At 38.7% G+C, this 13,634-nt stretch overlaps 1 protein-coding gene across 2 annotated transcripts; it reads left to right on the top strand.

Moving 5' to 3' along the window:
- Nucleotides 1-837: 837 nt before the first annotated feature.
- Nucleotides 838-4,647, top strand: LOC130715156 (protein YABBY 4-like). Of its 2 annotated transcripts, none has more exons than XM_057565213.1 (7): nucleotides 838-1,133; nucleotides 1,285-1,440; nucleotides 1,831-1,960; nucleotides 3,100-3,148; nucleotides 3,295-3,370; nucleotides 4,147-4,221; nucleotides 4,348-4,647. In XM_057565213.1, exons 1-7 carry the CDS (start codon nucleotides 1,029-1,031, stop codon nucleotides 4,417-4,419), a joined length of 663 nt encoding a protein of 220 aa, XP_057421196.1. In that variant the 5' UTR covers nucleotides 838-1,028; the 3' UTR covers nucleotides 4,420-4,647. The 2 variants fall into 2 exon arrangements, with proteins under 2 accessions (XP_057421196.1, XP_057421195.1); XM_057565212.1 differs by having other exon boundaries at nucleotides 3,097-3,148.
- The last annotated feature ends 8,987 nt before the right edge of the window (nucleotides 4,648-13,634 follow it).

The raw sequence follows: 13,634 nt of genomic DNA, 5'->3' as shown, positions 1-13,634 counted from the left end.
GGTGCAAGCCTTATAGTTGACGAAGACGCTTTTGGTTTTGACATCTTCATAGACGGTCGGAACAAACCTCATAATCACTTATGATATAGTAAATCAATTTTTGGTGACCATTGCGTGTTTGTTTTCTATTGATACCAACAAAACTCCTATCTTCGTATCACATTGACACCTCAGAATGTTCGATCTCAAATGTCAATACACCAAACTTGATTTTGAACATATTCATGTTTTGTTTTCGGTTAGGTTGTCTATCTACGATATTAGAACTTGGAATCACACATGCTCATGTCATAAACGCGAAAGAACCTTTTGAGCTATGTTGGCGAAAGAACCTTTATTAAAGTCAATCCAACTATAAGCTATACAAGGTAGCTTCTGAGTTTGACATATAATAAATTCTAAGATTTTATAACTGAATCTCATAATATAGTCAATTTTCTCAAATCTAATTTTATCCAAAATTAATTATGAAAATGTTAATCCAATATCTATGTGATGGTTTGGTACAAAGACAAATGTAATTTCATATATATATATATATATACACTTTCGATGGAAATTCCAATACGCATTGTATATTGTATATGTTAATATTGATAACTTGGCCATGTTGATCTCTAAATTAACTCTTCTATATTGCACACAAAACTAGTGAGAAGGAGATAAAAGAGAAAGTGAAATTTATTTGAATCATATACGATGATGGTGATTGATGAATGTGAATACATGATGTAAACAAGCATGTATCATGTGGTGTATCACTGTACACTATAAACAAGACCATTAGTTAGAGAAGGGTTATATAATGTGTGTCTACCAGACCAAATAGACCAGCCTCTTTCCCTCTATCTCTTTCTCTGTCTCTCTGCCTGCACCTTTCTTTCACAACTCAATCAAAAAAAGTATATCCAAGGTGGTGGGTGGTTAACCTGTCCATCTATCAATCAATCAATCACTCAATCACTCAATAGATCGAGAGAGACCAATCATCAAACCGAATATAAGAGAAGAAAAAGGAGCTTCCGAAAATGTCATCATCCAACTCTTCTACCACACTATCACTGGACCACCAACACCCTCCTTCCGAGCAACTTTGTTATGTCCATTGCAACATATGTGACACCATCCTAGCTGTATATATGAAAAACTCAAACATCATCATCATTCATTTTTATTCCAACTTTATTCTTTCCTAGCTAGCTAGGGCTTTTCTTCCCTATTATAAATTGTTCATTGTTTCTCAAATGTTGTTGTGCATTGAACATTTCCTCTTCATCATTTCAGGTGAGTGTTCCTAGCACTAGCTTGTTCAAGACTGTGACTGTGAGATGTGGTCATTGCACTAACCTCCTTCCGGTGAACATGAGGGCATTGCTGCTGCCATCACCCAATCAATTTCATTTGGGTCACTCTTTCTTCTCCCCACCCCATAACCTTCTGGTAAATGTCTACAATCCATGACTTCGGTTTGTTCCTCTTCACTCTGCGTCTCTTTGATAAATCAGTGCAAGCATGCATAGCTAGACAAGATATATGATTATTGTTACCCTCAAGTCATGTATGTAACAACTGTAATCATAAACTCAAAAATTCAAATTACCTACAGCACACACCTCAATTTTCTCTCTATCTCTCGGTTCTATCATATCTTATTTTCCTTCTATTTTCTTCTCACTCTAGGTGTTTGTCTGTTGGATGTTTGCGTTGTACGAGAGTGTCTGAGATCATTTTCCATATAACAATTAATTTCTGTTTAAGAAATTTTAATGCCAAGAGATAGGGAGTTTATATGTTGATCCTCATGTTTGGTTGGTGATTCTTTACTTGCAGGGGGAGATGCCAAACCCGTCTCCAAATTTTCTTATGAACCACACAAATGCAACAAGTAACTTCTCTCAGTTCTCTGTGCCTGCTAGATCTGCAGCTGATGAGCTTCCCAGGCCACCGATCATAAATAGACGTGAGATTCAAAATTTACTATTTTATTTGACATATATGCATGGCAGGTAGAGTAGAATGATTGTCTTCAGATTTCCGTTGAACTCAAAATTAATCTAAATTGAACTCAGCCTATCAAAATTTAGGTTTTCTCTATTTGTTCTCAAGTTTTGCTAATTTCTGTTTTGAATCAAATCTGTTCTGTTGCTTCTAGATTCTTTTTATTTATCTAATTAGCATTGATGCAAACAGAAAATCAAACACATCAGTTTTCTATTAGTCAAAATGATGGTTCCCATAATTGTATTTTTCATAGCATGTTTAGTTTGAAGTTTAAGTATGCACAACGAAAAATCAAGGTGAATTGAAAATCACAATGAACACTCATACAAGTTAAAAGTTAACTTTGTCTTGTGTGATTTTTTAACATATGGTGTATCCAAACATGCACTAGCTAGACTTTTCAAAATCACCAAAGCTATAATTCGAGTAGGTTCTCTCTTAGATCTTTTCCCTATGAGAAAATCTACTAGCATTCATTAGTAAACTAGACTACAATTTTTGGAAAACAAAACACAAGGCCGTTACTTTTAATGTCGCTGTATAGTTACAGTTTTAACCAGGTACTTTAGGTCCAGTTCCGTTGGTAAAAGAAAAAGGATCTTTTAAGGCATCAAAGTGGTGACATTGATGCAAACAGAAAATATGCAAACAAGGAAAAAGGATCTCCTTCCTTGTTTTTGAGTGTACATGCCCTGAAAAATTTAACCATACTAACAAGCTATGACATGTTTTAGAGAATATCTTCACCTTAGTTAAGCCTAGATGCAAAATTTTATCAATCTCAAGAAGGAATACTGGTAACTTGATTCTAGCTAGCTAGAGCACAGTCTGCTTTCACCAGGCTATGTTTCAGTTTTATTATTTAATTTCATTTTACTTGCACTGACATATTAGATGAAGGAGAAATATAGTGCAAGTTCTTCTCCCCCGGGATTGTAGTTGCTTAAAACTTATTACACTCAGTATCACTATCATCAGAATCAGAAGCATAAAGTCATTCAAGAAAAATAGGCAATTAAGTTGAAAATTAAATAAAATTAGTTGTGCCTGAAAGTTAAAAAATGTGATTTTGATATGACTGTGTGCAATGTCCAGCAGCTCCAGAGAAGAGACAGAGAGTTCCCTCAGCATACAACCGCTTCATTAAGTGAGTATTCATTTAAAACCATTTTATATATCATTTTTGTTACGACATTCATTCATGGTGAAATAAATATAAAGTGCCTGCATCGATCAATGTTATTAGAGATGAAGTAGATCTGATTATCTGAATGGTCCAAAATGAATCTGCAGGGACGAGATCCAACGCATCAAGTCTGTCAATCCTGATATTACTCACAGGGAAGCCTTCAGTGCAGCTGCTAAAAATGTATGATCGATTTTGTCATCTTATGCTTTCAAACTATATATATTATATTCAATAAATAAATAAAAATAGCCAAGGTCATGTGTATTTCTCCAAATTTTACAAAAAGATGCATTTCTCTCTGCCAAAATCATTGAAGTTTTCTAGAAAAGTTATGTAAATTTAGTCTTGGTTTGTTTAGTTTGTTTTATCTTGTTGTTTTATTTGGTATCTTGCATAGGCCTCTATCAGGTTGAATATCTAAATGCTAAGAAGTTAATCGCTCTTGAACTAGTTTAAGAGTAGAGTTTGACTTGCCCAACTTCAATATGGTATCATCATAGCATATTTTGTATTTGTTTATTGGGTACCCAAGGTCAGGGTCACTTGTATATATCTAATCCTTAAACTTCACACATTAGATGTTCAGTCATGCACGTGAAGAATTGTTGAGAGTTCCTTATTAAGTAAAGATATGATCAAATAAGTTATTTTAAAAATAAGGTAGAATAATCATGACCCCTCTAAACTTGTGCATTTGAGCTAACCAAAATCCAATACTAAAGGTGTTTATTTTTTTTTTGAAACATAAAGGTGTTTGTCAATAATTCCTTTTAATATGGAGAAAAAAAATAATACGAATTTAGATTCACAAGAATATCCGTGATTTGAAGTGCATGATTTGAATTATTTCTCTGCCGTGTTTCTAGTTTCTAGTTTCTAGTTTCTACATTCAAATAAATGCTATGGTTTCCTAGTTCATTTTGGATTTTTGTTGTGTGACGTGCTCTGTGTGTCAGTGGGCCCACTTCCCGCACATCCACTTTGGTCTCATGCCTGATCAGACTATGAAGAAGACAACTGTGTGCCAGCAGGTAAAAATTATCGATCATGAACCCGCTTCGTGCAAAATGTTTCAGACAAATAATGCATATATATCCATCTCTGACTTTGATTTCTGAGTCTGTTTTGTTTATGTGTCTTTGATTTGATATGTTCAGGAAGGAGAGGAGGTTCTCATGATGAAAGATGGGTTTTATGCTTCAGCTAATGTTGGTGTTTCACCCTACTAATTCACCACCATGTCAAAAAGGAAAATTTCAACCTTTCAAGCTCAGCAAACTCTGATTTTCCTTAACTTCAATGTGCATCTGTTTGTGGCTGATGAAGAGTGTTTATGTTGATAGCTAAGGACTACTGTTATTTTCATTAGCTAGCTCTATTAGCATTGTGCATGCATGTAGTTTGCTTCTTAATTAGTAGACCTTAATCTTTTAATGTCATGTTCTTGTATTTCCGCACTACTACTGCAGCTTACTTATCTAGTCAATAATTAGCAACACTTTCTGCTCACAATAAGTCCTCCGGCTCCTCCCCTTTGTGTGTTTTCACAACTCTTAAATGGTAGGAGGGTTTATCTCCCTACCAAAAGACCTAACAAATAAAGCTCAGAAACTCAAAACCAAGGAAAAAATTAGAGAGTCAACCTCAGTTTTCTCATATCGATTCATAAAATAACAATGGGAATCAAATGTAATCTTTCATCCAGTATGGTCTCTGCTTGGTCCTAGTGGAGCTTTGTGTTTCAAAAAGAGGTCCATATGAGCTTCTACCATTGCCATCCTCTTTCTTCTTTTTGTTTCTCCTCATTTAGCTCTTACCAACAACTTAAGTTTTTGGGATAATTGGTTATTTGATATTATCAAACAAGTGTTTATAAAGGGTAGAGTAACTCTCAACTCTTGAGCTGGCTTTTGTGGGACTTCTAACAGATTATATAAACACTCAAAGGGTTCTCCAATGACACTTACATCTTAGGGGGATAAAATCCTAAAGAGCAATATCGCAATGCAACTAGGTAAAACAAATAAGAACAAAGCATGCACAATCAAACTGATACATCCACAGGAGATGGTATGCACTCTTAAGCCGCAGAGAAGGAAAGGCTAATTAGGGTTAGAACACTCGGATTTCCCCCAACTTTTGAGAGGAGAAAGTCAATTCCGAAAAAACCAAACTTTGTCAAAGAAAGGTAGAAACATCCTTAGCCTGAGCTTGCGTCGTCTCCCTAAGGGTCAAACCAACAAAATTTGCATTGAGCCCTTCTTTTCTTGGCCTGGAACCTTCTTTTCTCGAATTGTAGTTTCCATAGGCTATTCGATGTTAATCTCGCTCCGAGCATGATCCTCTGTGCATGTGCATGTCAAATCAACGAAGTGGTTTTAAGAGAAAGTAGGAAGAAACACACAATGAAGTTCATGAACCCCCTTAAAATGCTTCAAGAGAGAAACATGAAAGATGAGGTGGACCTTAGCGGAGTCAAGGAGGTCCAGTTCAGAGGAAAAAATTTCGATGATTCGTTTGGTGACCAAGACACCATATTATCGACGAGCAAGTTCATGTGAGGCACGTCGATGAACCCATTGATGGTGGTACAGCTGGAGGCGAAGTAGCACATATTCACAGGCATATAAGGTAAAGTGTAACATCCCGATCTGACGACTGGCCTCACGGTAATAACATGAGTCTTTTCAGCGCACTTTATCCTCACTTGCGCACTTCCCGAGAAAACTTCCCAAGAGGTCACCCATCCCAATATTACTCCAAGGCTAGCACACTTAACCATGAAGTTCTTATGAGTTGGGCTCCCGAAAAGAATATGCATCTTGTTCGGGTGTGAGATCGGTTCGTTCATGTGCCCCTCCGCCTAGAAGCATGCCAGGAGCCGCTCCTTGTCCGTGCCTCACTGCACCGGCGATTACTCCCCGCCCTCGTCGTCCCCGGGCGTCACAGGCCCACCAGCTTCCGCTTGTTTCGTCCCCGAACCACACCGTACTGGGAGAGGTCGGCTCTGATACCATTTGTAACATCCCGATCTGACGACTGGCCTGGCCTCACGGTAACAACACGAGTCTTTTCAGCGCGCTTTGTCCTCACTTGGGCACTTCCCGAGAAAACTTCCCAGGAGGTCACTCATCCCAATATTACTCCAAGGCTAGCACACTTAACCATGGAGTTCTTATGAGTTGGGCTTCCGAAAAGAAGATTCATCTTGTTCGGGTGTGAGATCGGTTCATTCATGTGCCCCAATCGGGATGTTACATAAAGAACGTCTCCCTTTTTCCTTTTAATATTTTATTCATTGTTGCATACTTAGTAATTGTTTGATTGAGTTCGTATAGAGGGTTCGGCTTTAAAAGATAGTGTCCGACGTGCGAATTTGAGTACTCATGGAAATATAGTCAAGCAAGGAAAAGAGGTCCCTGCCGTAAACTTCTCGGAATGTAATCATGTTCAAGGATGAGTATGGGGGGGTGTTGTACCACAACTCCGTGAGGTGGAGGTACATAAACCACCGCTTGGGGTGTTTGTTAGAGCTGACGTGTAGAGGTGAATCGGAGCTTCATACCATCGACGCAAACAACTCCTGCCAAAATCTTATGAGAAAGAGATTTTCATGGTCGGAGACTAGAGACTCCAACTATGGAGGCGCGTGGGATATTTCAGTGGAGAAAAGGGATGCCAAGGTAAGGGATGTAAAGTGAGTTCGAAATCCCTCAAAGTGGACGTACTTGGAGAGTCTGTTGACCACGATCCAGATCACTAAATGTCCACAAGAGGAAGCAAGTCCTGTAATGAAGTACTCTTCGTTGGAAAATGTGTAAGTTGTAAAAGTTCCACATTATTTTCCTGGCATGTATTTAACAAATTGACATGGTGCAAACTAAATGAATTTCTTTTGGTGCATAATCCAGGCCACTAGAAAGAGACGGCTAGACAAGCACATGTAAATATAGGCATCCTCTATTATTAGTATTTGAATATAGTTAATAGGATGGTTTTGGAAAAAGGTTGTTATATTAGAGCAAAAGTTGAAATAGGAAGGAGCTGTGTAGCTTGGGAGTGAAAGGGGAAAACCAATATTGGAGAAGTAGAACAAACTATATGGTTTATTAGGCTTTATGGTTTTTAGATGCATTACAACACAATGCTTCATGCCTATTTATAGGCACTGCATCACCGACTCCATGAGTCGGTTCTCTAATTTTTTATTAATTAGTAGTTGCTAGATACATGAAACATCTAGATACAAGAAACATCTAGATAATAGACTAGATAACAATTAATTATTTTACTCTAGAAAACTCTAGTGTTGTCTAGGAATTTGCAGCATATTCAACACTCCTCCTTGATGCAAATTTCTGTAACTCCAAGCATAGCTCGTAGCTCTTCGAATCTTGGTTTCGGTAATGCCTTCGTGAATATATCTGCAATTTGATCTTCAGTCCTACAGTACTTGAGTTGAATCTCTTTTGTTGTCTCAACTTCTCTGATGAAGTGGTATTTGATTGCTATGTGCTTTGTTCTGCTGTGATGCACCAGATTCTTCGCCATAGCAATAGCTGATTTGTTGTCACAATTGAGTATAGTAGGCCCATCTTGTTTTTCTCCCAAATCTTCAAGTATTCTTCGTAGCCATATAACTTGACTTGTTGCTTCAGCAGCCGCCACGTACTCTGCTTCAGCTGTTGATTGTGCAACTGTAGCTTGCTTCTTAGACACCCAAGAAAATATTTCCGATCCAAGTGAGAAAGCATAGCCGGAAGTGCTTTTCATGTCATCTACCAAACCTGCCTAATCACTGTCGGTGTAGCCAAGCAACCTTGAGTTGGTTGTGGTTTTGTAACATATGCCAAACTCTTTTGTTCCTTGCAGGTATCTTAGGATTCTTTTGCCTGCTCCAAAGTGTATCTGACTTGGGCTCTGCATGAATCTTGATAGTAGACTTGTAGCATACATAATGTCTGGCCGTGTAGCAGTCAAATATAGAAGACTTCCAATTAGACTCTTGTAGCGCGATGCATCAGCTTCTGGTGCTCCATCATCCTTCTGTAGTTTCTCATTTGTCACGAGTGGAGTACTAACAGGCTTGCAACTGTACATCTTGAACTTCTTGAGTAAGCCTTCTGTATATTTCTTTTGTGAGATAAATATTCCATCATTTCTCTGACTTACCTCTATACCGAGGAAGTAACTCATCAAGCCAAGGTCGGTCATCTCGAAGGTCTTCATCATGTCTTCTTTGAACTCCATCATCATCTTCGTGTTGTTTCCTGTGTAGATAAGATCATCTACATACAGGGAGAGTAAGAGAGTATGTTGACCTTGAGTCTTGATGTATAGTGTAGGCTCACTCTTGCTCCTCCTGAAACCTCGATCGATGAAGTATTGATCAATCTGACTATACCATGCTCGAGGAGCTTGCTTCAAGCCATAGAGAGCTTTTCTTAGTCTTAGCACTTTTCTTTCATTGCCTTCAGACACGAACCCTTGTGGTTGCTCCACATAGATCTCTTCTTCGAGTACACCGTTGAGGAAGGCTGATTTGACATCTAGTTGATGGATGCTCCAACCTTTTTGTGTCGCAAGAGCTATTAGAGCTCTTATCGTATCAAGACGGGCCACTGGTGCAAATGTCTCATTGTAGTCGATGCCAGGTTGTTGTGAGTAATCCTTCGCTACTAGCCTCGCCTTGTGCTTCTGTATAGTTCCATCAGGGTTGAGCTTTGTCTTATAGACCCACTTAACCCCAATGATATCTTTTCCATGTGGACAATCTACTAGCTCCCATGTGTTGTTTTTCTCTATCATCTTTATTTCTTCTTCCATTGCCTTGACCCATACTTCTTGCTTTGATGTTGCTTCAAAGCTTTCAGGCTCAAGTTTGGCCAAGTTGCAGGTTTCGTATACATCCACCAAAGATCTTACTCTTCTGGGAGTAGATTCTGGTGATGAATCTTGTTGTTGTTCTTGTTGTTGCGGAGGTGAAGAAGGCTCACCTGAGTTTTCTTCTTCTTCTTCAACTTCTTCTTGAGGTCGTTGCGTTGGTATGAGAATGTTCTTCTCCACTTTTTCTTCATCCCAATTCCAGGCAGCATTTTCGTCAACTTCAACATCTCGACTGATGGTAAGCTTCTTTGTTTTTAGGTTGTAGACCCGATAGCCTTTAGACTTTGTGCTATACCCGAGGAAGATACCTCGTACAGTCTTGTCTTCTAGTTTGTGTCTCTTCACATCTGGCACATGAATGTAGCATATAGATCCGAAGACCCTTAGGTGCTTTGTTGATGGCTTCTTGCCACACCAAGCTTCAATTGGAGTCTTATTTTGTACTGCATTTGTAGGACATATGTTGAGTATATAGACAGCAGTGTAGACTGCTTCTGCCCAAAAGGTGTTTGGCATTCCCTTCTCTTGAGCATCGATCTGGCCATCTCCATAACTGTGCGATTCTTTCTTTCGGACACTCCATTTTGTTATGGAGTGTATGCGACTGTAAGTTGTCGCTCTATGCCTTCATCCTCGCAGAATTTGTCAAACTCGCGGGATGTGTACTCTTTGCCACGATCACTTCTAAGTACTTTTATATGTTTTCCACTTTGTTTCTCGAAAAGGGCCTTGAACTTTTTGAATACTCTAAAAACTTCTGATTTTGCTTTTAGGAAATAGACCCATGTCATTCTAGAGAAGTCATCGGTGAAGAGAATGAAATACCTGTTGTTATCATGTGATGGCGTCCTCATCGGTCCACACACGTCCGTATGGATCAACTCCAGCACGTCTTTAGCTCTCCATGCTTTGCCTGTTGAGAACGACACTCTACGTTGCTTTCCGAGGAGACGCCCTTCGCAGGCTTCATTGCTCTCCTTTAAGCATGGAAGGTCTCTAATCATTTTCTTATGATATAGTAGCTTCAAGGCATGTGTGTTGAAGTGGCCAAATCTTCGATGCCAAAGCCATGAATCATCAACTTGCGCTTTCATGGCAATGTTAGCTACATATTTGAAATTTAGAGGGAAGCTTATATTGTTCTTCTGCATCTTAACTTGGGCTATCTCAACCCTTTTGTCATGCTTGTCATAGATTCGACATTCATCTCCTTCAAAGTGAAGAGCGTAGCCTCTTTCTATCATTTGGTCAATGCTTAAGAGATTCTCTTATAGGTTGGGAACTAGTAAGACATCACTGATGAGTCTCGTACCTTTCTTTGTCTCTACCATGACGGTGTCTTTACCTTTTGACTCCACCACAGCGCCATTTCCTTGACGGACTTTCACTTTGACAGAGTCATCAATGTTTTTGAAGATGCACTCATCCTTGGCCATATGATTGCTGCAACCACTATCCAAGTACTAGCTTCCTCCAGTTTCTCCGGCTGAGTCTTGGGTGGCATAGAGAAGGTATTGATCTTGCTCTTGCTCTTCTGCAAGGTTAGCTTGATGTCTATTTTTGCTGAAACAATATTTCTCCACGTGCCCAAACTTCTTGCAGTAGTTGCATTGTGGCTTATCACGATACCGACAATCTGCCTCGGTGTGACCTAGCCTTTTGCATAAGCTGCATGGAGGATTTTAATCTTGACTGTTCTTGGAGAAATTTCTAGAACTTTCTCTTCTTCTAGAACTTTCTCCATAATTCCTCTTCCCTCCATATCCTTTATTCTGTTGTCGAAATTTGAGCTTTGATTGGAAGGCATTTTCAAGTGTATCTTCATCATGCCTACACAATCTTTGCTCATATGCTTCAAGAGAGCCCATTAGTTCTGTGACTGATAGAGTGGGCAGATCTTTGGTTTGTTCAATCGTTGTCACGATTGAATCATATTTCCGGGGAACAGTAATTAGAATTTTCTCGACAATTTTCTTGTCAAGAATATCTTCCCCAAAGGCTCTCATTTGATTTACAATTTCCTTAATTCTAGAGTAGTAATCTTTAACATTTTCAGACTCTTTCATCTTTAACAATTCAAAATCTCGTCTTAGAGTCTATAGTTTGATGGCACGTACCTTGTCGCTACCTTGGAACTCCTCCTTTAACGTATCCCAAGCTTCTTTTGCACTTTTAGCACCCAAAATTCTTGGAAAAATTGCGTCGGTCACTGCCTGTTGTAAAGTGAATAACGCCTTTAAATCTTTGAGCTTATTCTCCTTCAGCTCTTTTTTTTTGTGCTGCAGTGAGAGCTGAAGTATCTACAGGAGTAGTATATCCTTCTTCTACGACATCCCAATTGTCTTGGAAGCAAAAATATGTCTTCATTTTTGCACTCCAATAATCATAGTTTTCCCCATTGAAAATAGGGACAATGATAGATGAAGGTTGGGAGGCATTAGCCATAGCTTAGAAAAATTATGGAAGTGGGTTATAAGTGCAAGATAAATTTTTAGTAGTAGTTGGGATAGTTTTGCAATAGTAGGGAGGTAATATAACTACGCCCAATGTGTGATCGAACGTAGCTCTCGTACCACTATTAGTATTTGAATATAGTAAATAGGATGGTTTTGAAAAAAGGTTGTTTTATTAGAGCAAAAGTTGAAATAGGAAGGAGCCGTGTAGCTTGGGAGTGAAAGGGGAAAACAAATATTGGAGAAGTAAAACAAACTATATGGTTTATTAGGCTTTATGGTTTTTAGATGCATTACAACACAATGCTTCATGCCTATTTATAGGCACTACATCACCGACTCCATGAGTCGGTTCTCTAATTTTTTATTAATTAGTAGTTGCTAGATACATGAAACATCTAGATACAAGAAACATCTAGATAATAGACTAGATAACAATTAATTATTTTACTCTAGAAAACTCTAGTGTTGTCTAGGAATTTGCAGTGGATAGAACATGGTTAGCTTTTCGTCGTTTTCCACCTCCTATAAAAAGGTTGTTTATGACATGCACACCAAACCCGCGAGCTTCAAGGAGAGAAAGAGAGGAGAGCTTTTCATGGTTTCTTGCCTGATCGTTGCTCTGTTCGTTGCTACGCGTAGACCTCGAGATACTGATGCTATTCCTTACCTCTGATCGTAAATTATGTCGCTTTTCTCTATTCTTTCTGTGCTCAAAGTTTTGAGCTTTTTTGTTAAACTATCCAAATAACTTAATTTCTTTGTCAAAACCTCTTCCCTACTAACCCAAGAGCATGAATATCCGGTTGTTATTCGCCGATTCTCGCCGGATCGTCGTAGGAATTCAAAAACTGCTAAAATACCCATTTTTATGTTGAGGTTCCTCTTTTTGGATCGAAAACCCTCGACTGAGCTTAGAGTCAAAAGGATTAGTTGTCATAAAAGTCGTTGGTATCAACCTCATCCAATTTATTTTTCAAAATTCTGATTTTGAGTTTCCGAGCTAAAAATCTTGACCAAAATAGCCCTAGTCGCATTTCGAATTCTAAAATTTTTCTGAGAGTTTCTCTGGCCTAGATATCGCCTAAGAATACCTAGGAATTAAATTAGATCGAAGAAAAAGTTCGGGAAACCCTATTTTTAGAAGTGGCCGAAACCTGTTTGTTATGGTACCGTATCCAAAAATAATTTTTGGGTTTGTATGGCCTGAGCTATAGCGTAGCTCTTTCAATTTTTGAAATTTTGGGCGTCGGTTTTGTGTCATTCCGAGTTCTATAGCTCAAGTTATGCGCGTTTTAGCAAACGAAGTTCTGTTGCCAATTCGTGCCTAAATAGGATTTTTGAAGCTTTAAAAGCTTTCTTTTCAGCTTCGATTAGTGTTATTAGATTGTTTGTTTATTGTGGAGTTTGTGTTGATGAGATTGTGTTCATGTGTTCTAGGTTCGCAACTTCCATGCACAACTTCTACTCACGAAGGTAAGGGTAACTCAGTTTTAGAGCGTCTTTGAGTCTTGCATGCTTTAATCGCACTTCTTGCGTTTGAGATGAAGTTGTTTAAACTTGATTGACAATTGATTGAAATGTTGGTATGATTGCAATGTTGTATGCTTGCTTATGTTGACTGTTTCTGAGGCTTGTGCCAAATGTTTTCTGGAGTCTTCGGCCGAGTGAACTTATTAAGACATGTGTCTCCGTTTTCTAAGAGGCTTCGGTCGTTTACTGGTTTCTGTCATTACTACTTCCTAGTGGATAGGACATGGTTATGTTTTACAGCACAAAATTATTGTTTCATCGCTCAATAGAGCTTGATGTATTTGTGCGATTGTTGTAATTATGAATAACTTGTGGTTACTCTGAATTGATCGTTGGTTGGGCATTGTTGTTGTCTGACTTGGCATATAGGGTTTGGTCCTTAAGTGGTAATGGGGTGGGTGTGGTCCCACGTGATTGTCCCATCCGTAGTGACGCTGAGTGGCGATGAGGTGGGTGTGGTCCCGCGTGATTGTCCAGTCTTGAGAGATGATACTGATCGATCCATTTTGGTAGAAGTATATAGTCGTATTATAAGACACTAACATTCGATGATATTGACGTTTGGTTTGATG

This window comes from Lotus japonicus, chromosome 4 (assembly GCF_012489685.1).
Source record: "Lotus japonicus ecotype B-129 chromosome 4, LjGifu_v1.2".
Lineage (NCBI taxonomy): Eukaryota > Viridiplantae > Streptophyta > Magnoliopsida > Fabales > Fabaceae > Lotus > Lotus japonicus.
This window is presented reverse-complemented; position numbering and strand designations above follow the sequence as displayed.

What these genes read in the sequence shown, in the direction of transcription:
- LOC130715156 (XM_057565212.1), top strand. Translation starts at nt 1,029, where the DNA reads ATGTCATCATCCAACTCTTCTACCACACTATCACTGGACCACCAACAC. An exon ending in GCCACCGATCATAAATAGAC is followed by an intron (nt 1,961 to 3,096) that starts GTGAGATTCAAA and finishes TGCAATGTCCAG; the next exon opens with CAGCTCCAGAGAAGAGACAG. An exon ending in GCATACAACCGCTTCATTAA is followed by an intron (nt 3,149 to 3,294) that starts GTGAGTATTCAT and finishes ATGAATCTGCAG; the next exon opens with GGACGAGATCCAACGCATCA.